Below are 26,214 nucleotides of genomic sequence, written 5' to 3'. Positions count from 1 at the left end.
GCCTTTAACTGAACTTTTTTGTAACTTTGGATTTTTGATCACTTTTTTCTCTTAAAGTGAACTTGACCTGTTGTACCAGCTCTTGGGGAGGGCCGGGGGTGGTGCAGCTGGGAGGTGGTGGTCTGTTCCACGTGGCATTGGGAGTTTGAGAACCTTGGGGGACCTTAAAGACCTGATGGGACCCAAGGGTTTCAGACTCAGACTCAGTGTCAGCCCCCATCCACAAAGCACCTACTGTGTGACACTGTGTCCCTGCCTTCTCATTCACTCCTCGAAATGAACTTAAGAGTTGGCCATTGTTCACTTCACTTTACAGACAAGGAAACCGCAACTCAGAGGGTTCCAGGAACTTGCCCAAGTCTCCAAGTGTGAAATAGATGGGCCGGGTCTGACCTTGGAGCTCCTAACGTCACTGAGCTGCTCCCATGGGGACTGTCTGCCTGAGTCACTCAGACCCCTCTGGTCCAGCAAGTTCTCTAGCATCTCGTCTTCCACCCTCCCTTAAACCTCAAACCTCACATCCTCACGCCTCCTGGGCTGATCCCAACTGCATTTCATCAGAGACCACCTCCATAAAATAGGCCACCCAGAAATGTGTCTTCTTTCTAAGCTCTCTCTCTCTTTTCTCTAGAGGCCTCAAAAAATTGAAACCAGGTTACACTGATGGGATGATTTATTGGGCTGAAATTTAATACAAAATGCTACCATCTTACTTCTCAGAAACTGATTCTTACCTTGTTTTTCGCCTGGAGCTGTGTAACCACTTATGTTTCCTGAGAATAGTTTTAGCTATTCTTATATTTGCCTATGTCTGTGGTCAAAGGCAACAGGATTCTAACCAAGAATTGCTTCCCTCCTCTTCCAGAATAAAATAACCATGAGACCAAGCTTCTGGGATAGGTGAGGGTGGGATGTTATCCTGGGTTCCTAAGTAATATTCACTTCCAGTAAACAGGATCAGGGCAAGCTACATGGTTAAATTCTCCATCCAAGTTCCATGGGGCTTAAAAGCATCCATTCCGTGGTGCCTCCTTCCAGAGCTTATGCAAGGGTAGTTTTAAAGTCCTTCCTCTCCATCTAACAAGCCAAAAATCATGTGGATGTGAGCATCTCAATCTTTCTCCCCAGCCTCTTTCTCCTCTTCTTATCCTCACCAAAGCCGAATTCTGTGGTCGCCAGGTCTGTACTCTACAATCCTCAAGGTAAGAGAGCTGCTATATAAGTGGAACACCCAGGAGTAGAAGAATCACAGAAGACCATGGGAGAAGGAAAATGTATCACTGAGCGCTGAGGCGACCCTTTGTGGGCAAACAAGACCTGAGAAAAGCAGCAGGTTGGAGCCTTCTCTCTAACCACTCCCTCCCCCGTGGCTGGCCTGCCCAGGAGGGGCCAGCTGTCAAAGGAGCTGTGGGAAATTGGTAAAATAAGAATTGTTACCTTCATTCCACCAAGGTAAGTACGAAGGGCAGGGCACAGAGACATTTCCAGGAGGAGAATGAGGCCAGCACACATACTGATCAAATGTCCCATTACAGAATACGCCTGCAGAGAGAAGAGGGGCCCAAAGGAACATCAGTGTTGGAGCACGGGGTCCACTGATGGAGGCCGAGGCGCCCAGGAGCCCAGAAGCCCACCTTCCCGGCCTTGGAAGCTGGTGCGCCCTCTGCAGGAACCAGCATGCGTGTCCCCCTCTCTAGACAGGTCAAGGGCAAGGAGCGATTTGGGGAGCACAGGAATGCCAAATGCAGCCCCAAACATCATGCATTTATCTGCCCAACTTGACCTCCAGTCAATTATGCCAACACACATCATGCCGATTTTGCTTTATTTGACATGAACTGAACTCTCACAGAAACAGTCAGGAGAACACCTGGAGGTCAGCAGTGCCGTATGTTCCATAATTAACTAAATAATTGTCAAGCCTCTTTCACCAATTAGATCCTAGAACACACCTACCCTGTGAGATGTGTAAAGTGACCAGGGAATACAGGGGAGCTACAGAACTGAGGTCTTTGGTCACAGATATCCGACACAAGCACTACATAGTCATAGCTCTCCATTTGACTACTAATTCAATGATCATTAGGAAATATTTGGAGTCTCTCCAGCTCAGGGGGTGATTTATACACTGGTGCTTTGCCATGAAAATCTGCAAACTTAAAACAGCCTTATAGGCCTCCCAGAATCAAACGGAGGTGTTTCTGGCTACATCCCAAACGTCCATACGGCAAGCTCCTGGCTCCTGGAAACTAAGCATCATTCCCCACTGTCTGCTCCCCATTAGGCTAGAAGAGCCACGTGCCTGGCATTAGAGCCCTGCACATGCAGCTCTGCTAGGTCGAGGGCAGGCTTGGGGCACTGTGTCGACGGGCTGTCACGTGTCAGCGCCTGTCTGTGCAAGGTGGTGCTGAGCCGCAAAGGCCTGGCTCCAGATGAACAAAACCTTCCCCCCTTTGACCTCAGAAAGCAGTTTCCTCCAAAATGAGAGGCGGTTCCTGTAGGTGGTACCAAGCCTTGACTGCCACCTGCCTGGGCCAAAGGGGCCTTCAGGGGGAGCTGGGAATGGCTCGAAGCCGGGGACTGCTTTTGGGTCAGGAAAGGAAAGGAGAGTCCACAGTCTCCTGTCCACCTCCAGGGCCCTGAGCGAAGTGATCTGAAAGAAGCCAGGAGGAGGAGGAGGAGGAGGAGGGGCAGCTGTCACCCATGGTTCTCAGTGCTCAGAGGCAATGGGCCAAGACACTTTCTTTTTTCTCTCTTTTTAAGGTGGGCACAGTACGGGTAGATGCACCCACAGAGTCAGCATGTGGGCAGGTGAATAGCCTATTGCACCTTTGCTGGCATGTTCTGTACTTTGTGCAGCCTTGGATAAGAGAAATGTTATTACTCAGAGTCCATTAATGCTCTAGGAGATGGGGGATCCCCCATCCCCCTAATAGATCACCAGGTTAATCCACAGCGTTACGGCCTGTGACCAGCTGTGACAGGTGGCTTTTATCAAAGATGGCCATGTCCACATGCATCCCGTCTCCCGTGTTTCCTTACACGGAGAGATGGGGGTTCATGTTCCCTCCCCTTAGCCTGGGTGGACCTTTGTAACTGTCTGGCTCCATTGAACATGGCAGGAGAGATGTTGTGTGACTTCCAAGGCCAGGTCATAAAAAGCCATGTGGCCTCTGGTCAGGCCAGCCCTTGGGGACCCAGCCGTCACGCTGTGTGGAAGCCCAGGCCATGTGGAGAGCCCATGAGGAGGTGTCCTGGCCACCAGTCCCAGCTGGACCCCAAGCTGAGAGCCAGCATCAACCCGCAGACACGGCGTCCAGCTGAACTCCAGACACTGCAGGGCAGACACAAACCAGCCGCAATGTGCCCCGTTTGAATTCCTGACCCACAGAAACTCCGAGTGATAATAACGATTATCTCTCATTAATAAGTGATCGTTATTGTTCAGAGCCACTGAGCTCTGGGACAATTTGTTACGCAGCCACAGATAACTAACGGACGCGCTTACCAGAAGGTTTCTTGAGTAAGTCTCGCAGACACTCCTGTTTGTACAGAGCCCACTTCCGCGTTGTCTCCTCCAGGAGAGAGCCTGTAACCTGAGCACACAAAGACACGGTCACCCCAGTCAGCCGCACGCGCACACGTGGCCTGGTCGTCGTTTCCCACCACGATTCTCAAACCTTCTCCCCAAAGTGCCCGTAACGGCCTGCCACAAGGAGACACAAGGTCTTTGGCACCTTATGTTCTGTCTTAAAAATATTTACGAATTTTGTATTCACTCCATAATCCAGTCACACTGGTGTTAATACAAATATGAAAGATCTTTCTTAAAACCTTTAAGTGAGGTTGACATTTCAAGGGTATGCAATATTCTTATCGTAAACTCTCACACCCTTGCACTCCTAAGGCTGTGTGGGTCCCAAAGAGAGACGCGTCACACTGTGGGGGACACAATGACCGAGGCAGAAGGGCCGGGAGGTTGCAGGGCCTGCCCTGTCCGGGCGCAGAATCAGAGACACTGAGCGGACGGTCGCTCTGCACTGGACGGAGGCCTTGGGGTTTCTCTTTCTGACACTGACTGTCCTGCCCCGTGGAACCTTGGAAATCCAGCACATGCTTTGTAGGCTCCCCAGATAATTGGGCTGCCTGACACCTTCTGATCGTGTACCTGTGCTACTTATCTTGATTTGAAAAGGGACCTTCTCTCCTGTTGTTCCATGTCCTCATCTCCATCAGGCACCTGTCGTGTGCCAGGCCTTGTGTCCAGGAGGCATCGAAGGGGGTACGGAGATGAGCAAGACACAGTCCCTGCCCTAAAAGGATTTAGAAGCTGCTAAAGATAGGGCAATTCTATGAACGGCTGACATAAAAAGCCAAGTGGCATTGTGGCTCGTCATCCTCAGCTTCCCTACAGCTCCTCCCCGGCGTGGTTCAGGCCTTAGCACTGTTGCCCCTCAGTCCCAAATCGGAAGTCAGGAGTCATTCTCAACTCCCCCCTTCCCCTCATCCTCACATCCAACCAGGCGCTAGACTCCATCAACTCCCCCTCCCCAGTCTCTCTCCTGTCTGTCCCCACCTCTCACTCCCTCCGTCTCTGGCCTGGTGCCACCATCTACCCTCCACACTGCTCCAGAGTGACAGGACCACAGGACGGAGCTGAGCACTATTGACTCAGGATTTAGCATCTTAGCCCTCCCTGTCCCAAGTTATGCTCCTTCATGACTTCCCGTCTTTGCGCTCCCCATTGGCACTCCCTTCTGCCCTCGTTTTCGCCTGGTGAACTCCTATTCATCCCTCAAGGCCCAACTCAAGCCTAGTGAACCCTGGCCATACTTGACTACCTCTCTCCTTGGAGTCTTGAGCTAGTCACCCTCCTCCTCAATGCCCTCCTACCCACTGCATGACTGATTCCCCCAGCCCATCACACTGCAAGCGCATCAGTGGGCCACTTGTCCATCTCTCTCACTACCCTACAAGGTCCTCAAGGGCTGAGGTATGTCTTTCATCTCTGACTTCAAGCCCCTAGCACAGGGGGAGGCACTGCCCTCGTTGTCCTTCATTTTCCAGCCAAAGAAACAGAGGCACCGTTGTGGGGTGGAGGGCAGGGAAATGCACACAGGAGGGGTTAAATAAATGACCTGGTCTAAGATCACCCAGTTCCTAAGTTGGCTTTGAGGTTTTGTCTTCTCTCACAAGGGGCAACAAACTCAAATGCTTTCTTGGGCCAGGTAGATAACCCAAAAGAATGAGGCAGGACAGGTATAACAATAGGGAATGCAGGAACCTATCATAAACCGGGGAGATGCTACACATAAAGGCACTTAAATTTCATTAAACACACACACACACACACACACACACACACATCAACCACCCCCCACCATCTATAAGCAGCCATCGATGGGTGGGCAGTTTTCACTCCCTGAGTGATTAGTCCAATCTACCCCTCTCCCTCTTCCACCCAGCAACACCCCCGCCACCGGGGCACCCACGATGGGGTCTGTGGGTAATTCCTTTGCATTCCCAGAAAATCACACAGCCAGCTTTTTGAAGAAGAACTAATGTGGTCATCATTAGACCAGAGGTTCCCAAACTTACTGTCTCAGTAATTTTTCCACAGTACTGTTAGGCCAAAAGATATATCTAAAGTCTCATTTATCAAGTAGGTATGTTTAAACAACTTAATAAATATTTATGTGTTAACTTAGTGCCTATTGACGATTACATAACTTCTCAAGCTTTAGAATCAGATCGGACACCACCACCTTCATTTCCTGTTCCACACTGACTTTTGCGCAATACTTGCTTTTTATCACAGGACATGAAGAAACCCCAGCTTTGCAAAGATACCACGTCTTCAAAAGGAATGAAGTGTGATCTAACATTGAAAGCACGAATACCTTCAGCTAGTAGTTTGCACAGTGTCTGGCAGATGCCATATATCACTGTGCTTGCCTGGAAAAATTAAAATACCTCACAGCACCCCTGTGAGTTCACAGTGGTGCCCTGGGGTACCATGGCACACAGTTTGGGAACCATGGAATTCGCCAATAAGTAATAATAATGGTGACACAATAATTGGCATTTATCCCTTAGTTTCACTTTCCAATGAGTTTTTTATTTTATTTTATTTTATTGAGACAGAGTATCGTCTGTTGCCTGGCTAGAGTGCTGTGGCATCAGCCTAGCTCACAGCAACCTCAAACTCATGGGCTCAAGCAATCCTTTTGCCTCAGCCTCCCAAGTAGCTGGGACTACAGGCATGTGCCACCATGCCCAGCTAATTTTTTCTATCTATTTTTAGTTGTCCAGCCAATTTCTTTCCATTTTTAGTAGAGACGGGGTCTCGCTCTTGCTCAGACTGGTCGAGAACTACTGACCTCGAGCGATCCTCCTGCCTTGGCCTCCCAGAGTGCTAGGATTACAGGCATGAGCCACCACACTCGGCCTCCAATGAGTTTTAAATCTCTATTAATAATATATCTCTCTGAGTTATGGCCCAGGAGGCAATATGTAAGTTTATTATTAATAACATATTATTTAAAGCAATAAACATCCTAATGGGACCATAACTGGTTATTATGTTTACAAATTCAGCAGATGAGATGCAAATTAGATAATAAGCTTCCAGAATCCTCAAAGCCATCAAAGTAAAGTGCCTCGGGGACCACACTGGGACCTGTAGAGAAGGAGGCAATACAATCGGACCCTGGACTGAAATCCCCCAGCCTTCGCTCTTTGCCGTGGCTAATGGCCATGGTCAGAAGCAGAAAAACAAACTAAAACTAAGAAGTACTGAATTTGGTCAGCCTAAGGGAGCTGGACAAACTCAGACTGTCTTCCAAGGTCCTTGCCCCAAAGACATCAAACACACAAGAGGCATATCCAAGTTCAAGCACAGCCAGATTCCCAGACTAAGTTATGAGGAAAGAAGATACGTGAGTGAGTTGTTTCTGACTGGAAAAGTCCAGTTTGGCCTTGTTCCTCTTTCGCTTGCATAGGTGCCCAGCATCAGTGAAAAGGAAAAAAATAAAATAAAACACCTTCTATTGAGTCTCTTTAAATGAATCTATTTTTCTCTGTTAGAGAAGGAATGCACTTAACTGTAGAGAAGACAGAAATCACAGATAAGGAGAGAAGGGGGAAGGTGGAATTATCACCTCATCACTCAGAAATCACCATCTACTTCCAGACTCCTCTCTGTACATATACAAACCACTTTTCTTTCTTTCTTTTCTTTTATTTTTTATTTTAACCAAAAAGGAAATTATAGTGTTTTATAACCTTTTATTTTTCACAAGATGATATATCATGAATGTATTTCCATTTCAAGGAATAAATAATAAATAAAACAAAACACCTTTTTAACAGCTGCATAATATTCTATGAAAAATTGGATGTAAATTACGTTGTTTTTTTTTTTTATAATTTAGTTTTTAAATCCTCTAGCATTGAACACCTAAGTTGTTTTCATATGTTTGCTAATATAAATCATGCTGTGGGCCGGGCGCGGTGGCTCACACCTGTAATCCTAGCACTCTGGGAGGCCGAGGCGGGTGGATGACTCGAGATCAGGAGTTTGAGACCAGCCTGAGCAAGAGTGAGACCCCATCTCTACTAAAAATAGAAAGAAATTATATGGACAGCTAAAAATATGTATATAAAAAAAAAAAATTAGCCGGGCATGGTGGCGCATGCCTGTAGTCCCAGCTACTCGGGAGGCTGAGGCAGGAGGATCAATTGAGCCCAGGAGTTTGAGGTTGCTGTGAGCCAGGCTGACGCCACGGCACTCACTCTAGCCCGGGTGACAGAGTGAGACTCTGTCTCGAAAAAAAAATAAATAAATAAATCATGCTGTGACGAAAATCGTCATAGTTAAACATTGGCGAGTACACCTTATTTTCTTAGGAGAAATTCTTTGAATTGGAATTTCTGGGTCACAAATCGTACATGGCTTCAAAGGGTTTTGATACTATGTGCACAACACGGTACCGACAAACTATCCCCACCAAAAGAAATTTTTAATTGAAAATATGCACCATTTTACACTGCCACCTGCTATGTAGAAAAGGGCCACAAATTCACTTCTCAAAGAGCCTTGGGTAATTTGGGTTTCTTGATGCCGAAGCAACAGCCAGATAACTTAAGTGAATATGGGGAGGATGGGGATAGCACTGTTTCCCTGCTTGAGTTTAGAAACTAAACTATCCCTGAGAATGTCTCATTAAGTGAATTTTATAAGGACTTCCTACCAGAAAACACACCACAGTCATTTAGATTCCACGCGGGGAAAGAGTCTATGAGCAAAATTCATCATGAAAGTCTTCACAAAGCCTTGTAATATAAACATCTGGGGAAGGAATATGGGGTTAAGACAAGAACCAAGGGGAGGATCATCAGAATTACAGACACACGCCGGAGAACAGACAGTGTGAGAGGCTCTGAAAGCACAGACTGGGTGGCAGAGGGTGGGAGGGGACGCTGCCAGCGGGCACGTTATTGATTGTGGAAATATGAGAGCAAAGTGGGCAAGGCGTGGCTTTGTCAGAGTTGTAAGCTGGCCTGAGGCTCTGCAGATTCCGCTCTGGTTACTACACGTATTCATATGTCAACAGCTCCCAAGGGCACTCGAGAAGAAAGAACACAGGACTTCAGGCGCCCCGGGTAGACACAGAGGCCCCCCTGCTCTCACAAGCTACACAATCGAAGGCAATCGTTGCACTCCTCCAAAGCTTAACCTTCCCACCTGTAAAACAGGTTCTGTAGTCATACTCTTAGAGGCTCGTTGTGAGGATTAAATGAGATGATGTGTGAGGAGGCATTTCATGATCGCATGCCAAGTGCTGCAGCAGGGCTTGGCACAGGGTAGGTGATCCATGCATGTGTGTGAACAAAATTACACAATCATCTGGATACAACGACAGATTCAGAGAATGGAAGCAAGGATGACCATTCTCTATTCACTCTCCCAACCATGGCCCACCACTGACAGGCTGAAGTCTGGGGGCTGGAGGCAGGCCAGGGGCCACCTGCCCCTCCACGATTCTCTGACATCATAGCAGGAATTCTATGACACCATTGATTGGGCTTGAAGGCAGCCTCTGGGAGAACTGAAATGCAGAGAATTCTGCCACTCTGGCCCCGGTGCTAAGGTGGGCGCAGGTGAGATCTGGCACCACAGCCCTCCCTCCGTGGGGGCAGGATGTAGAATTCCAAGGCCTCAAGCAGGAGCCAACACTGCCCGTGGAACAAAGGAGGAAGAGAGCCCTTGCTTAATCTGCTTTCTTCACTCTGATGAGTGGAACGGTGGCTGCCTCCCTCCATAGCCCAGCATAAAAAGGGAACCTTGCAAAGGGAAGGGGCAGAGGTCTCATCTCCTTGGATAAGAATTAGGCAAGCTACCGGCACGCCCAACTGCAGCAGATTAACTACACACATTGTAATACAGCCTTAAAGCTCTCAAATACTACTACGTGGATCTGCATTTACTGACATAGAAAATGTTGCCCAACCTCCCTGAGACTTAGTTTCCTCATCCATAAAATGAGACGGGCAAGGGAGCGTGGCTCACAGCGAGGCTGAGAGCACAGCGTGAGACAGTGTGAAGCGGGAGGGGAGGGAACCTGGCGCTGGAGCCCGCGCAGCGTCGTAGCAAGTGTGCGGTAAAAACGTTAGCTGCGCTGTTGGTGTATTTTCTTATGAAAAATAATATTTATAGTATACTCCTATGTTTGTTTTAAAATGCTGTATGTAAACACATGGTAGAAAAATGTCTGGAAGCACAAGCCCCCAAATGCGAATGAGGGAGATCTCTGGCTGGTGGAATTACAGTGATTTGCAGTTTGTATTTAACTTTTTGGGATTTTATAGCTCTTTTTTTTTTTTTTAACAATGAGCATTCTATATTTTTATAAGAAGAAAAGAAGGAAGGAAGGAAGGAAAAAGAAAAGAAAAGCAAGGAAAGGAAAGAAAACAAAGACCACTATTCATTTCACCGAAACACTCAGACCCGAGGCGAGCTAAAGGCACCCCGGCGGGTGCACGCAGCAATTTTAAATACTATTACAGAGTTGACGCTGCCATGAGAAAATGCTTATAATGTAAAGGGGAAACCAGGGTACAAAATATGTTATGCTTTCTAATTTCAGCTGTGTAAAAACATGAATAGAAAAAGGATTTGAGGAAATATGCCAAAATATTCACAGTGCTTACCTCTGACTGCTAGGACTGTGGCTGACCGTTATCTGCTTAATACTGTTTTCTCTTTTCCAAATTGCCTACAAGAGGCCTGAATTGCTTCTTTAATCAGAAAATAGGCACAGCTGATAATATTAATAATAATGAGCATTAGCAATAATCATAATGAACTGCTCTTACTTGCTTGATGGAAACCAGCAGCACCAGGGTGAGGAAGGGCCTCCCAGGGGTCCAGAGCGAGCGCTTCCTGTGGGAGGGGACAGGGCTGTCCCCCCGGGGAGCAGGGATGCCCATGGGCAGCTCGGCGACCCCCGGCAGGGGCCCCTCCCTTCTCCCAGGCCTTGCCCTGTCCGGCTCCGGCTTCACCCTGCTCGTGCACTTCCACACGTGCGGGCACATCGCTCCACGGTCCAAGATGTACCGCAGGCAGCCTCCTCTTGCATTCCTCTTTTCCAGAGAGGAAATGTTTGCACAAATCCTCTCCACGCCGCGCCGCGAGCGTCTGAACTGGTCTAGAGCGACCTACAGAATCTCCAGAGCTCCTCATCAGCAGAGGCTCATCCCCCGCCCCTGCCCCCCCAAAAGCAGGGAGATTTTTCCCAGACCTTCCCCAAGTCAGCTGCACTCCCTGGGACTTGCTCAGCAGGCCAAGGAGGAAGAGCAAGGCAGCCGGTGGGTTCCACGCCGCGGGGCGGGCTCTGCTCAGTGCACAAGGCCGGGCTGGGACAGACTCGGGTTCGAGCTGCAGAGGAACAGCTGGCAGGAGGTGACGACGGGCCTGGAGCCAGTCCAGAGGCAGTGTCTTTTTGAGGGGCACTATCTCTTTCCAAGGCACTAAGCTTGTGCTGGCCAGCGGAGGCAGCCACAGAGGCAGGGCTTCCTTGGGCCCTGTTTATGCCGACAGCCCAGGAGAGGCAGCTGATCCGCCCAGGAGGGAGCAGCTCCCACCCCAGGGCCTGAAGCAAAGGCCCAATCAACAGCTCAGACTACGTCCACACAATAGCAGAACAAGGTGTTGAAAAGCCCAGTTCACTCCTCTTGAATGCCCACTTGTTCTGAGTAGGCTGGCTCAGCCCACCTGGCAGATCCTTTGTACGAATTTCTGATGTGTCGTTAACCAACGTATTAGTACATTCTCACCACAATTCACATTTACAGTATCTTTTCATCCTCCATCCTGTTTCGGTCATCCTCACAATAACCCCGTATGAATAATTCTCCGTTGGACAGCTGAGAAGTGTTGAGGTTCAGAGAGGTTAGGCTGCTTGCCGAGGGCCACACAGTAAGTAAGCAGGATACCCAGGTCTTCTGACCAGAGTCACCTGAACACAGCCACTTGAGAGGGTGCTACCCCCTCCCCCGACCCTCTCTGGGTGAGTTCCTGTTCCCCTGCAGGCTCTTCCCTGTGTCCCTAAAGGACCTGCTTGGCCCTGCCTCACCCCACCTCTGTCCCGCCAGCTCCCGGCATCCGCTTCCAACTTCTCCCCGTCTCCCACGCTGGAGGCTCGGGGTAGGAGAGTTCCTGACCGGATGCACATCAGGTCAGCGAGAGGTAAGAAGAGTCTGTTGTCACTTAGTTTTGTTTTGTTTTGTTTGTTCCATCCAAGGCAAACCATGAGCTCATCTTGGTTCCCTTCTCTGACTGAGGGGATTCAGAGCCGTGGGGAAAGCAGGTGAGCTTCACTGATTAGAAATCCTTGGAAATCTTCAAAACTCCACAGGGCACGAATTTAGACCTTAGCAGTAAAATGCTCACTCTGAAAAAAGACTCCCAAAATGGACTCTTTGGATGGTGTGGCCTCTGGAATCCATGTGGTCATCTCTAGGGGACAGCAGAGAGCAGAATGAGGTGACCCAGAGGGAGACCATGTCCAAGCGACAGCCCCCATCCGTTGGATGTGGCTGTAACATTTCTGTCACTGCACGCTGGAGATGATCTTCCAAGTCGCATGCTGGTAAGGAAAACGTGTACTTTTTAAGAATATTCTATCTCATCTCTTTGCATCTGTTCTGAAAGATACCTTTTTTCTGAAGGGACAAGCGTGGGATCCACACACAACTTCCCCACCTGTTGGGCGGGTGCCATCTAGTGACCCAACACGGTACTGCCTCTTCCCGCCGCTGGGCAGCAACCAGGGCAGACAAAGGCGCTGAGAGCACGTGACACAGCTGCTCAGGCTCGGCCAGCAGGAAAGGACAGATGGAGTGATACTAACCCAAAGTCACTGCCCTTTTCTCCTACTGCTCAGGTTAGATCTGGAAGTTTTCGGGATATGTCTAACATGTAATCAAGAACCTGTGTGTTTCAGATGCCCCGTGGAATCTTCTCCTGCCCTCGCTCCTGCATCCATGTCCTCTGCTCCTTAAGGATCTGCAATGTCACCGTTCCTGCCAGTGCCCCCTTTGGTGAGGGCCTGAGAGGTGGTGCTGAGGGCTCTGCCAGCTTCTGAGGCCCCAGGACGGTGCTGAATTCTGCACCCAAGTGGGGCACACACCTCTGTCCCCATTCCGCACAGCACCTCTCCCCACACCGCACAGCCTGCCTGTGCCTTGCCTCGTGCAGGGCCTCTGGAACAAGCAGCTGGACAAGGCGCAGGCCTACGAAGGCCTCAGGATTCCCTGTTTCTGGAATCCAGCACTGTGCACCCTGTTCCATGCAAAAGGCAAGGACAGAGCAGTGTCACCCAGACACCCACCCAAACCACCCTTGGTCTTCAGTCCAAACCAACAGCCCAAAGGTGGAAGCGACCCAGGTATCCATCGGCGGATGAATGGATAAACAAACTATGACACAATCAACACAATGAAATATTATTCTGCCTCAAAAAGAAGGAAATTCTGACACATGCCACAACATAGGTGAGCCTGAGGACATTATGCTGAGTGAGAGGAGCCAGACACAGAAGAATAAATACTGTATGATTCCACTTGCATGAGGCCCTTAGAGTGGTCAAGTTCACAGAGACGGAGAGTGGAACGGTGGCTGCCAGGGGCTGGGGGGAGAGAGAATGGAGACTTGTGTATGGGCACAGAGTTTCAGGTTTGCAAAATGAGAAGAGTTCTGGAGACGGTGGTGGAGACGGCGGCACAGCACTGGGAATGTACTTCATGCCACTGAGCTGCACACTTGAAAATGGTTAAAACAGTGAATTTGGGGTTGTGTGTATTTTACCGCAAGGTTTTTTTGAAAAGCCCAATGCCCTCCTGCACCTGTACATCCTGGGGAGAAGTGGAGGGCCAGGAGCCCTGACGGGAGCGTGTGCAGCTGTGTGCCTCTGGACGCGGCGCGCTGGAGCACACGGGCTCCCTAGGGGGCAGCGAGAGGAGGCCGGGTCAGGACGCCAGATGGCAGGGCTGCAGAGCAGGTACTGTGATGTGACGCGGCAGGAGGAGGGGGCCCATGGCTCGTCCCGCCCCCGCTCACCTCATTCCACCATGGACAGGGCCAGACTGCAGCAGACACTGACCCTCCTCCCCATCTGCCTGGCCCTGGTCTTCTCCCTCACCGCCCTGGGAAGCAGCCACTGGTGCGAGGGGACCCGGCGGGTGTTGAAGCCACTGTGCCAGAACCAGCCTGGAGAGCTGCACTGCATTCACTTCAACCGGGGCAGCAGCAGTGGTGGCCAGAGGGACAACGAGAGCCAGGAGGTCCAGTACATTTGGGAGATGGGGGAAGACAAGTTCGCCCACCTCAGGTTCCATGTGGGACTCTGGCAGTCCTGCGAGGAGAGCTCCAGTGGTGCAGGTGAGCATGGCCCGCAGGTTCCCGGGGTGACAGGTGCAGAATGGAGCAGGGGCTCTGGAGCCAGGCTGCCGGGGTTTGAATCCCGGGTGTCCACTGACTGTCTATGTATCCATGAGCAAGTCTCTTAACTTCTCTGAGCCTCAGTTTTCTCATCTATAAAATGAGAACAACAGCAATATTTATCTCCTAGAGTTATTGCACAGATTAAATGACTAATTCACATAAAGCACTTGCAACAGTGTCTGACATGTTGTAAGTGTCTATTAAACATTAGCTTTTACCGTTTGTTATTGTTACCCAATCCCTGGTATTCAAAATCCTTTGGGAATCAAAGATGACCCCCATTCAATTGTAAAATGCATCTCTGTTATTTCTCCTGCACTTCGAATGGTCTCAAAGCAAATCTTTCAAAAATAAAAGTTTTTTTTTTTTTTACTTTATAAAGAACTGAGTAGGGGGAATTCGACCCTTCACTACCCCCAGCCTGGCTGCAAGCCCATGCTCAGGGCCAGGACATGCTGCTCTTTCTGCTTGGGAAGCAAAACCTCCGCGGGTGGAAAGGGGAGGACTCCCCACCTGTCCCCATTTCTCTCCTGACCTCAGGCTTACCACGTTAAATTTCTTTACAGCTTTTTACTTTTCCTGGAGTTTCTAATTGCCTTTTCTTTTCCCATCCTCACAGCATTTGTTTTTTATTCCTGAGGGCTGAGTCAAAGGCAATAGGAACAAACCCTCTGAGACGCTGCATGCACCTCCCCCACCCTCCCACCCAGAGGTGGCCCCCAAGGGGCAGGGTCCAGCCCCACCCTCCAGCGCAGCCAGCTCAGTGCCTGCACCCTTGGCTCTAAGTGCAGTCGGTGCAGACGCTGCAGTGCTGCCTGGAGCCAAGGCCACTTTGGGGACCTCCTCAGTTCCTCTTTTCTCAGGGGGTGCTATCTTTGCGTACCTGTTCGCTACCGTCATGGACAGATGCAGGAGGCCCATGACCGTGCGTCCTGGAGGGTTCCCAAGACAGCCCCAGATTTTTGGTTTGGAAACTGTAGTCACCCTACCGATAGGAAAATTTCTTGGGAAATTGCACTTCCTTTCCAAGTCCCCATCCGAGGACTGCCTAAGTGCTTCTATTTCCAGAGCTCACTCTCTCTCTCTCTCTCTCTATATATATATATGTATGCATCACATCAGGTATCAAATGTTAGTGTGAATCATAGTCACCCAAGTAGTTTATTAAAAATTCACATGCCCAGCCCTGAAGATTGTATTATAATTCAGTAGGTCTTGGAAGTGGTCTAGAAATCTGCATTTTTAAAAAGTTTTAGTTGAGATACTATTTACACATAGATAAGAGATCAAATCATTTTGAAAGCCTTCTAAGAAAAACCAGCAGTTTCCTGTCCCTTCCTTCTGCATAACTTAGTCTCACTCTTTAGGGAAAATCACTTTTAACTTAATTGTTTCTCCTGGTATTAATTTCATCTCCAAAAAAAAATGCTGACATAGCTATGTGTTCATCTTAGACATTATCTATTGACTTTTTGTTACAATAAATAGGATTTAACTCACTCACACCACATCCCACATCCCCTCTGCCATCTTCCTTACAAAGTTATATTGCTGTTTTATTTAAATCAATAAAACAATAATTTATTTTAACTTTGTCATATCGATATTGTTCATAATAGCATCAAAGAGGGTGCTATGATTACATTTACTATTTTGTACAGCTTTTTGCTTTTCCCGGAGTTTCTCGTTGCCTTTTCTTTTCCCATCCTCATAGCATTAGTATTTTTATTCTGCTCAACTCTCTATTCTATCTGGTGGTATCTGTGTCTCTAGTAAGCTGCCCTGGTGACTATGACACACACTAAAGCTAGAGAAGTATGTCCCAGAGTCCAGCAAAGCCCTCCGGAAAGATGGGATTCAGCACAGCGTGGGGTGAATTCACTCACAGCCGCTTCTGTGTCAGACACGGGGCCGGGAGAACAGGAGGTTTTAATACGAAGTAAGTGAGCCATGGCGCTGAGGGCTAAGACTCGGGGCGGGGCGGGGGCAGGGGGGAGACCTAAGATAAAAATAAATGAGTAAAAATACGATAATGGTTAGAACAAAGACTTACCTATGATAAGGAGATGGAAAGGAAGAAGAGGTTATTTATAACTCTGGGCCTGTGGAAGGCCTCATAGTGGAGGTGGCCATTGTGCCAGGCCCACGAGACTGTGATTTTAATAGACGGAGATCGGGGATGAGGACGGTCCAGGCAGACAGAACTGAGTGACCCAGGGTCTGAGGACGCACAGCCCAGGTATTTGATCAGAACACAGGCGGGGAGAGGAGGAACCGTCCTTACAGAACTTAACTCGCATGGTCTTCCATGTCACCTGAGACAGTTTCTCCTTCCCTGCAGCATAAGGTCATTGTCACTCCAAGCACAAGGAATTGAGCAGGACATTTCCTAGAAAGAAAAGGCCTCACTGTAGAAAATTGGAAGCTTAGTATTTATCATGTCAGGGGGAGGTGGGGTCATAGCAGAACCTGAACTTGAGGACAAGAGTTAGAAAATTAGACAGATGGAAGCTGCTTCCTCAGTAACCAGGGAGCTGCGAAGAAAAAGTCTTCATGGGCTGGACTTGAGCAAAGGGTGGAACTGGGCTTTGGGAGAGGACAGGAGGCAGCTGCCTCGCATGGTCACACAAACACCACGCAGGTAGATGATCTAAATGCCCCCAAGATTTCTGATAAGGAATTGTTACCCAGCTTGTGGGGGTGAGGGATGGGGTGGTCTTCTCAGCCTGAAAGCAGAGGCAAGAGACTGTGTAAGGTTCTTTCAGTCTCCTACCTCCAAAGGAAGTCCCCTTGGTACTTTTGCCAACCCACAGAGAGTTTCCTTCACACACACACACACACACACACACACACACACCACTGAAGGCTTTCCCCTATATTGTCAGGAGCACACACCGAATTCTAAGGAGGGCTGATGATTCATGGACAACACCAAGGAGAAATAAAGGATATATTTCTTGATCTCTGTCTTAGTCCATTTTCTGTTATTTATAACAAAATACCTGCAACTGGGTAATTCATAAAGAAAAGAAATTTATTACTTACAGTTATGGAGGCTGGGAAGTCCAAGGTCTTGGAGACTCATCTGACGAGAGTTTGCTTGCTAGCGGGGACACTCTGAGGAATCCCAGGGTGGCACAGGGCATCACTTGGCGAAGGGCTGAGTGTGCCAGCTCAGGTCTCTCTTCCTCTTCTCATAAAGCCACCAGTGCCACTCCCATGACAACCCATTAATCCATTAACCCATTAATCCATGAATGGACTAATCCACTCATGAGGGCCCTGCTTTCAATAACCTCTTAAAAGCCCCACCTCTCAATTCTGCCACATTGGGTATTATGTTTCAACATGAGTTTTGAGGGGATGTTCAAACCATAGCAATCCCTTTCTGATTTATGTGCAACTACATTCTTATTGTCAGGACAGAAAGAGCCCTTATCAAGTACCTCACTGGATGTTCTTAAAGATTACTCCGCAAAAGGCATGCCTTTTGAGATGCTCTTTGTAAAAATAAACAAAAAGAGTTTTGATAGTCAAACAAATTTGGAAAATATTGCATATTATGTTACAGTTTCTTCTTGGAAATTCACAACGCACATTAGCGTATCAAAATCTCTGAGAAGTCCCACTAGAAAGAACCTGCTTAATATCACATGTCCCAGTGTTTCCCCAAACTTACTGACCGAAGAAATTTTTTATGTATAATAAGGATGAATATTCCATGAGACTATTGTTCAGTGGAATACACTTTGGAAAAGGCTGACCTAGAACAACAGAGTCATTTTACAGATGGGAAAACTGAGTTCTAGTGGTATAATATTAGTGCCCCTTTGATGATTTCACAGCTAGATGCCAATGGAGCTGAGCATAGAACTCAAAATCACTTAAATCTTAGCCCTGACTTTTCCTGTTGCCTCACAAGGCACAAAACTTAACTGAAGGGCAAAAACTCTTAAAATTGCCAGTGAAGAATTGTGTGCCCATCAATCTAAAATACCTCTGCTTACATTTTCTATATTTCTTAATGTAATAAGGTGACCCAGGTAATGAGAGTTTCTAAACATCGTCATCACTTTATTAAGGAGGAAGAAAACAGGATATCTTCCCCAGAACACCTTTCCCCTCCCCGCAAAGGAGCACTGTCACCCCCATGTGTTGCAGGATGCCCCTAAAGAAAAATGTTTGGAATTAAATTTTTACCTGATAATAAATAAATACACACCAAACATATTAGAGGGCACAGCAAAAGCTATACATCAGGATTAGAAACTCAAATGCCTACAGGAGGCAGTAAGAGACGTGGGTGAAGCAGGGCTGGCTGGGGACGCCGGTGACCCTGGAACTTCAGGGGGCAGCCTCTCGCTCAGCTCAGCTTTGAGGTCATGAGCACTTGTGAACCCAGACAGTATTATCAGATCCTCTGATTTTCCAAGGGAAGTAAGATATTTGGATTTCTTTGTAAAATTTCCCGACTTAAAAATATCACAGGAGCCAAGGAAACTACGTTCTGCTACAGAGTGTAGCCGGGGCCCCCAGCTGGAGATTGCACCACCCAGACACCTGCTATTCAGTCCACCTTGTCACAAGGGCCTGGGAGATTTGGGGCATAAGCAAGAAAGGGGTTAGGACTGGGGATAAGTAGGAAGAAGCTCAAACAGGGCTCTAGGGAGAGGGCTCGGAGCGGGAGGTGAGCTAACAGAGCGGGCAGTGAGAAGCCCAGTCTAGGAAGGATGCTCATCGGCCCTGAACGGGTCCAGGAAAGGGGCCTCGGGGTGTCCGACCAACCCAGCTCTGCTGCCCCGTGGGGCCTTACGAGGTGCTTTCCTCCTGAATCAGCCCTGTCTCCCTACAAGTTGACCCTCCAGGGAAGCCCTCACCTGGAGAGCTATTTTAGGACATCCTCTGCACGAGCCACCTCCAAGAATTCTGTCTTTCTTCCCTAGAATGCCTTGAAAGGGAGGCAACATCTTTATTCCACACTCTGAATTAAAGATTTGAACTGAAAATTCCCAGTGGAGGCAGCGCTTAGACTAAATGTTCTTTTCCTTAGGTGAATCAATTCATCAACAAAATGTGTTTTTAGATTCTATGCTATTCTGAACTCACAAAGTTCAAAGGCAGAGGGACTTTCACACGCCACAAGGGGTGGGGGTGTGACTGCAGGGCGGGGGAGAAGGAGCAGACAGGGGCTGCCAGAGTTGAGCCCCGAGAACTTGGACACCGGTGCCCAGGGCTGGCTCTCCGTGCCACTTGGCCGCCGGGCACTGTCAAGCTATGTCACACCTGCCTCTCTGGTTTCATGGGATTTATAAAGATTTTTTCTTTTAATCCCGCTGGCTTTGTTCAAAAGGAACACCATTTCTGAGGATTCATGTTAATCAAAGAGGTCACCACGGGCCTGACTCTTTAGGCCTGATCTAAACTCACCCTTCTAAGCTACGGTGAATTCTCCTAATCTCCTTGGCCAGCCTCCACTTTCCCTTTGCCCAGCCTGGCCCTGTACTGGTCCCATCTTTCTTCCTGTTGGAAAGGCAGCTGTCTTCAGAAGCGCTGGACCCTCTCTGCTCCACACGCTAGCAGAGACAGCAGGTGGGGATGCAGCAAAAGGGTCTGAGTCTCCGGTGGGAAAACCTGGTTTACAATCCCTGACCTTACCAACCTGTTTGAGCCTGGCCTCCACATCTGGAAAATAATGATTCTTGTACTTGACTTTATCAATAATCAAGCACACAGATATGTGTTAGGCAGTTCACAAAATATGTTCACAACTTTCTCATGGGAGAACTTTCATAATACCCATTTTGCAGATAAAGAAAGTGAGGCTCAGGGAGGTCAGGAAACTTGCTCTGATTACTGACCGTGGCAGAGCCAGGCAGAGGAGCCAGGCAGAGAAGCCAGGCTTGGTGGGTTTAAATGCCACATATTGCCCACGGTACCCATGTGCTGCTTTCACGCTGGCCTGACTCACAGAGGTGTGGTTAGGATCAGATTAGGTGACATGGAAAATGGTGCTGCGTCAGCCCCCATGTGCTAAGTGTTGAGATTTTCCCAATGCTTTGGGGACCTCCTTGGTAGAACTGAGGTGACTTGGATGAATTTTTGCAGCAGTGACCACGACGCTGCTGCCAACACCAGAAAATCAACCAGGAAAAGTGTCCAATGGCATTAATCCAAAGCAGACAGTTCAATGCTGCAGAGGCCACGGTGGCTGCACATGAACACCCAGGTCCCTGATTCTGTGGTCCTCAGCCCCAGGTTATGTAAATATTCTCCTTCAGGCTGATTGTGGTATGTGGTTCATAGACCTGGAAGGCCCATTAACATGACCTTCCAGGTTGCTAAGGGGGCTCCCCTCGTTGTAGCCATTCTGGGTCCCAGGCGTGGAGAACCCCTTGACATGTCCTTCTGTGATCACAGAGCAAGGGAACAAGAACCAGGTGAACCATGCATTGACTCTTAAAGCTTCCAGCCAGAGTGAACCACCTCATTTCCAATCCCAGTTCATTGGCCATGAAAGACACATGGCCAAGCCCAAGTTCAACAGGGCAGATTGTATCATGCCCCCACAGACAGGGGAACCACGTAAAGCAGTCTTCCACATTCCCCATTCCTCGTTCAAAATGCACTGGGAAACAGCTAAGAGACAGGAAGCACCATTTCCCCGCTAATTGTGGAGTTTAACCCTACTTACAGACGCATTCTCATTCTCTTTATCTTTTAGGTGAAAAGTGTAAGAGCTTCCAGAGTATAATACCAGCTGAAGAACAAGGTAAATACCTTACTCATGCCCTGCCCACCAGCCACCCCTCACAATTTAGACAATTTTTATTGTTCTGTTAGGAGTGGGGGAAAGATGAGAGTTATTAATGATTTTTCCATGAAGTTGAGTCCAAAAGCTAGAACCACAGACTCTCTTCACGTGCCCCATAGCCAGTGGTGTGCTGGCAAATGTTTAACAACCAGCTTTGCGGGGGGGAGGCGAAGCCCTGATTGGCGGCGTTTGCCGCTTTCCATGGTGTAAATACTCCCACCGTGGCCGATTTCAAGCTATCAATGCAAGGCAAGGGCAGAGTTAGGAGGAGATGAGCTCTGGCACACCGCTGCCTATGGCACCTTTTCTTCTCTCTGACACTCACTAAATTTGTAATTACTTTCTCAATGTCTTCCCTCTCCCGCGGGAACATAGCTTTTGTGAAGGCGTGGTTCACGTCTGTTTCACCCTTCGCTGTGTCCTCAGTGCCTAACTTGCCTTATAGAAGTCCCTTTGCAAATTCCAGTTTCCCTTCCTGTCCTCTGCACATCCAGTGCAGTTCCTTGAAGCCAGGGGGGGATCCCACCCAGAGGGCAAACAGGTGGCTCACACAGAAACAAATGAGTTTTTGGTACCTCCAGACAGTCTTCAAACCTCGGGCTCCTCTGCCCCCGTGTTTAAATTTGTGTATCTTCTTCTTTAAAAAGGCAAAGGCAACATCTTCTAGTGGAATCAAAGCAACGCGTTAGTTTTTGAGCTGGGGCATGGACACCCCTGGCATTGCTCATGTCCTTACACCAGGGTTTTGCTTCGTTTTTTTCCTTCCCAGCTATGGGTAATCTTTACAAATGTCTCTTTCAAGCCCAAGGAGTCCCCTTACATTGCCAACTTTCCAAGGTTCAGCGAAAGCATCTCTTCTGTTTTAGAAGTGAACTAAATGAAAGGACTGAGCATTCCAGTACTTCTGAAGTCTAAATGCCCAGTGTTTCCACCGTCCCTTCCTTTGGCAGGTGTTTTGTGGCTGTCCATTGGGGCTGAGGTCCTGGGTATCCTTCTGGTGCAGACGAGTGCCATCCTTCTGGGCTCCGGAGTGAGTCGTAACAGCTCTGGGTTTGACTGGCTCAAGGTGAATGCTGCGGTAGCCATCCTCATGGTGCTCGCAGGTACCTTCCAACAGCATCCTTAGAACAGGCTGCCCCAGAGGGGATGCGGAGCTTCAGGCTGGGAGTGACCCTTGCCAAAGAATGGTCAATGGCCAGTTGAGCAGGACGGCTGGACCACTGGATAAGTCACTGAATTACTCCCATTGGATGGAAACAATGTTCTTTGGGTGACTGATGAAAAGGGGGTGGGCACAGATGGACAGTCAAATTTGTCACAACCAGGAAAGGGGAGGGCACTGGCTCTGAGAACTGGCATCACCTCATTGAATATGGTGGTTAGACGCGGGTCTGTGCAGGAACCTGCCGAGGCGCAGAGGTCTGCTTAAGGGTTGTGTGCCCCTGGGCAAGGGACTTAACTTCTCTAAGATGGAACGTTACTACGCCTCTCAAAAAACTGTGGTGATGACTAAATAAGAACACACCTTGAATGTAACAAGTACTCAATAAATGGTAGCTTTTAAAAAATGATTATCTAAGTTTGATACCTTCCATAAAAATAAGTAACTCCTTTTCTTAGTTCTACTTCTATGTTCGCCAAGCAACTTTTAAAGTAACTTAATTTGTTCTCCTAAATGGGCCTTTCCACCAGGAAAGAACCCTGAACAAACGACTTCCTTCTGTTCTCCAGTGGGATACGCAAAGCTCTGTTAAGTTAACGATGCATCCGTCCAATTTGTAGCTCACTTCTTTGCTTGATAAGTGTAATGCATCATTCCCACGTCTTGTCATCAGCAAATGGGATGCTGAAACTCAAATTTTGGATCCTCCTAGCAAAGAAACAGGCCGTGGATTCTTGGGGACTCCTGCCCAGCTCCTGGCAGGCCCTCCGTGATTGAAGGCCTCTTCGGTTTCAACTGTGGGAAGGAGATGTCAGGTGGAATGCTTAAGGATGTGTGAGAGCAGGTACATCATACGGACTTTATGGGTGCTAGAGAGTGCCTCACAGCCAACCCATGCAAGGTAGAGCAGCCCTTCTATCATGTCGCATTCTTAACTGTGGCTCACAAAGCTTTCCTTGTGCAGGGCTCCTAGGCATGGTGGCCCACATGATGTACACAACCATTTTTCAAATCACCGTGAACGTTGGACCAGAAGATTGGAAGCCTCAGACTTGGGACTATGGCTGGTCCTATTGGTAAGTTACTGGGTCATGGTACTCAACCCTGGCAGACCAGGAGAGATGTACATAAGTTTTATCGGACAACCACCCTTGGGCACAGCGCTGACATCTGCTCATCGCGTGACTTTGGATTGGTTTTGGAAACTGTCTGTAGCCCAGTTTCCTCATATGTAAAGTGAGGATGCCTGCCTCAAATGTTTTTATAGGGATTTAAAGAGATCACTTATAAAATTCTTGGCACATAGTAAAGTCCTCAAGAAATGGAGACATTGTTATCATTACATTCTTCGACACAGCGTTCAGGAAGTGTCCTGATCTATAACCCCTAATAAATATCTGGATGAGGGGAGACCCAGCCCCTGTTTCTAATGCAAAGACAAGGCCGTGACAGCAAAGTTCTGTCTCTAATTGAAAGACTTGGCCACATCATACAAGACCACAGGGGTTCTCTGTGATGTGGACCTCTGAAGCATACGGTATCTTAAAAATAGATGTGCAGACACTATTCTTGACCATTTAAACCGTAATAGTAATAGTTAATGAAAACATTAAACAAAGCCAGGCCCAGCCCAGAGCCCCGTGGGCGTCCCTGGTTAACAGAGTGCATAGACCCAGGCGACAGCAGTCCAGCAAGTCAGCCGGCTGTCTCTGGAGTCACAGGGCCAGGACCAAATGCAGGATGTCCCCCTTTCAAAGCAGTGACTGTGGACAAGTTACTTAACTTCTCAGGGGTAATTATAGTGTTGTCCACCAGGGGATTGCGGTGAGGTTAAATTAGATAATCCAATGCTTACCACAGCATCTAGCATACAGTAATGTGAATTATTATTATCCATCCAAAGGGTGCCTGGTGGGCTCTACGTTTTGCTCTTCTCTAAGTTAGCTCTGGGTCCACCACACAACCCTTCTCTCTATCTCATAATAATGCAAACATTTGAACCCCACTTAGTCTAAAGTAGGTGCTAATTACCACGTTCCCAACATAGTGCTGGGTTCTACTAAGGAAGAAAAGTACAGACCACTGTCTCGGAATGCAAGAGGCTTCCAGTCTGGATCTGAACATAAGAATAACCATGCTCAATGCCAGTGTCCTGGGTTAGGGCCAAAGACAACAATAGTAGGTAATACTTAACATGCAGCTGATACTATTCTAAGTACTTCCCCACATTAGCTCATCAAATTCCTCGCAAGAGCCCCCTCGCAACGCCCCCAAGAGTGTTGATATTATTCTAGTTTTTGCAGATGAGGAAACTGATACAAAGAGGTAAAGTAACCAGCTCAAGGTCAAGTACTTAATAAGAGGTGGGACCCTGGTGCAAATCCAGCACGATGACTCCAGAATCCATTCTCTTTACCACCGGGCTGAACAGCATGTTGGATGGTCTCGGGGATTTGTGATCCGAAATGCAGCTCCAAACTGGGTAGAACCAGGAGCTAGTTTTTCACCAGACTGACCTCCAGCAGGAAGCCCTGGAACCACAGCCCCAGGCCCTTTCCTAACTGTGCTTTCTGTTGGCAGCCTTGCTTGGGGCTCTTTTGCCCTCTGTATGGCGGTGTCGGTCACGGCCACGAGCAGATACACGGCAGCCCGCCTGGCACTCACAGAGCAACAGAGGGTGCAGAAGGACAGTCGGTGCTCTCGACACAACTTCCTGAAACCTGAGGCTTCAGAGATCGTTTAGAAAACAGAAGCTGCTCACAGCCCTGCTGGACATGCCCTCACAAATGCTTCTGGGCACCTGCCACCAGGTGCCCCAGGCAAGGTGTCCATGTGCTAATCAGTACCCGTGGCTGCCAGATCTGCACAGGCAGACAAGCCAGGCACTTGTACCCACAATGGACACCTCTAGGGTGGGATCCAGAAGACGGAGCCAGGCAAATCCCCCATTCCCCCAACTTGCCCTTCACTAAACACCTTTGGCTTCAGCCTCTGCTAAAATGTCTGTTAAAGGCCGGGCGCGGTGGCTCACGCCTGTAATCCTAGCACTCTGGGAGGCCGAGGCGGGTGGATCGCTCAAGGTCAGGAGTTCGAGACCAGCCTGAGCAAGAGCGAGACCCCGTCTCTACTAAAAAAAAATAGAAAGAAATTATATGGACAACTAAAAATATATATAGAAAAAATTAGCCAGGCATGGTGGCACATGCCTGTAGTCCCAGCTACTTGGGAGGCTGAGGCAGTAGGATTGCTTGAGCCCAGGAGTTTGAGGTTGCTGTGAGCTAGGCTGACGCCATGGCACTCACTCTAGCCCGGGCGACAGAGTGAGACTCTGTATCAAAAAAAAAAAAAAAAAAAGTCTGTTAAATATCCCATGAAAATGCCAGTATCTTTAGGTGAGATGACTGTTACAGAAGATAGCAACCATTGGCACTGTAGTGTAAAGGAGCTTCTTAAGTTTTCTTGACAGTGAGTTTAATAAGAATACCAAAGAAAGAGGGAGCATGCAAGTACTAAGGGGAAGAGAAGCTGCAGAAAAGGAAAAGCAAGTATTTAACTACAATAGATGCAAAATGTGTTGCCCACACAGATGTGTTGTCAGAAAAACCCAGAAGTTTTTTTCCCTGAATTGACACATACAGAAAAAGTATGTGTTGCTATCCCATACATTCTTTTTATTTTAATGAAGAAGGTAGAAATTTCAAAACAATTTTTGTTACTTTTTAAATATTTTTTCTTTGAAATTTTGTAATTTCTACTTACAATAAAATCAGTTTGGAAGGATAGTCAAATGATAGGAAGACATTAAAACAGTCAAATGGAATGACATCTTATCACAATTAAGTGGAACAAATGTTTGACTTGTCCTGCTTAAATTAAATTGCCAGGCACTTTTGCTTCTAAAAATAAACTTTGCCAAACATAAAGTCTTGTTTGAGACTGTGGTGTACTGGGGGTTTCCTAATGTGATCAGCTGTAATATTGTATCCATTTACTTGTATTTCAAGCTAACCTGTTATTGAGGCCACAGGTTGTCAGACACATAATTTGGGGTTTTGAAAAAAAATGCGCTCCCCAGCGTCTAAAGCCCCAGGCCGGGAGCTAGCACACACCACCTCTGCTCACATCCTATGGGAGAACCCGGTCTCACCTAACCGCAAGGGACGCTGGGGAGCGCAGTCCACCTGGGGGCCCGGGAGGAAGGGAAGAATGGCACTTGGCCCACGCACAGCAGTTTTG

General features: G+C 48.2%; 1 protein-coding gene across 1 annotated transcript; it reads left to right on the top strand.

Annotated features, from left to right (window-relative positions):
- Positions 1-13,632: 13,632 nt before the first annotated feature.
- On the top strand, positions 13,633-24,721 carry GSG1L2 (GSG1 like 2). The gene is made up of 5 exons (XM_069482440.1): positions 13,633-13,942; positions 20,727-20,774; positions 21,767-21,919; positions 22,943-23,054; positions 24,559-24,721. Exons 1-5 carry the CDS (start codon positions 13,633-13,635, stop codon positions 24,719-24,721), a joined length of 786 nt encoding a protein of 261 aa, XP_069338541.1.
- Positions 24,722-26,214: the final 1,493 nt, after the last annotated feature.

The sequence above is a fragment of the Eulemur rufifrons genome, chromosome 9 (assembly GCF_041146395.1).
Source record: "Eulemur rufifrons isolate Redbay chromosome 9, OSU_ERuf_1, whole genome shotgun sequence".
Lineage (NCBI taxonomy): Eukaryota > Metazoa > Chordata > Mammalia > Primates > Lemuridae > Eulemur > Eulemur rufifrons.
This window is presented reverse-complemented; position numbering and strand designations above follow the sequence as displayed.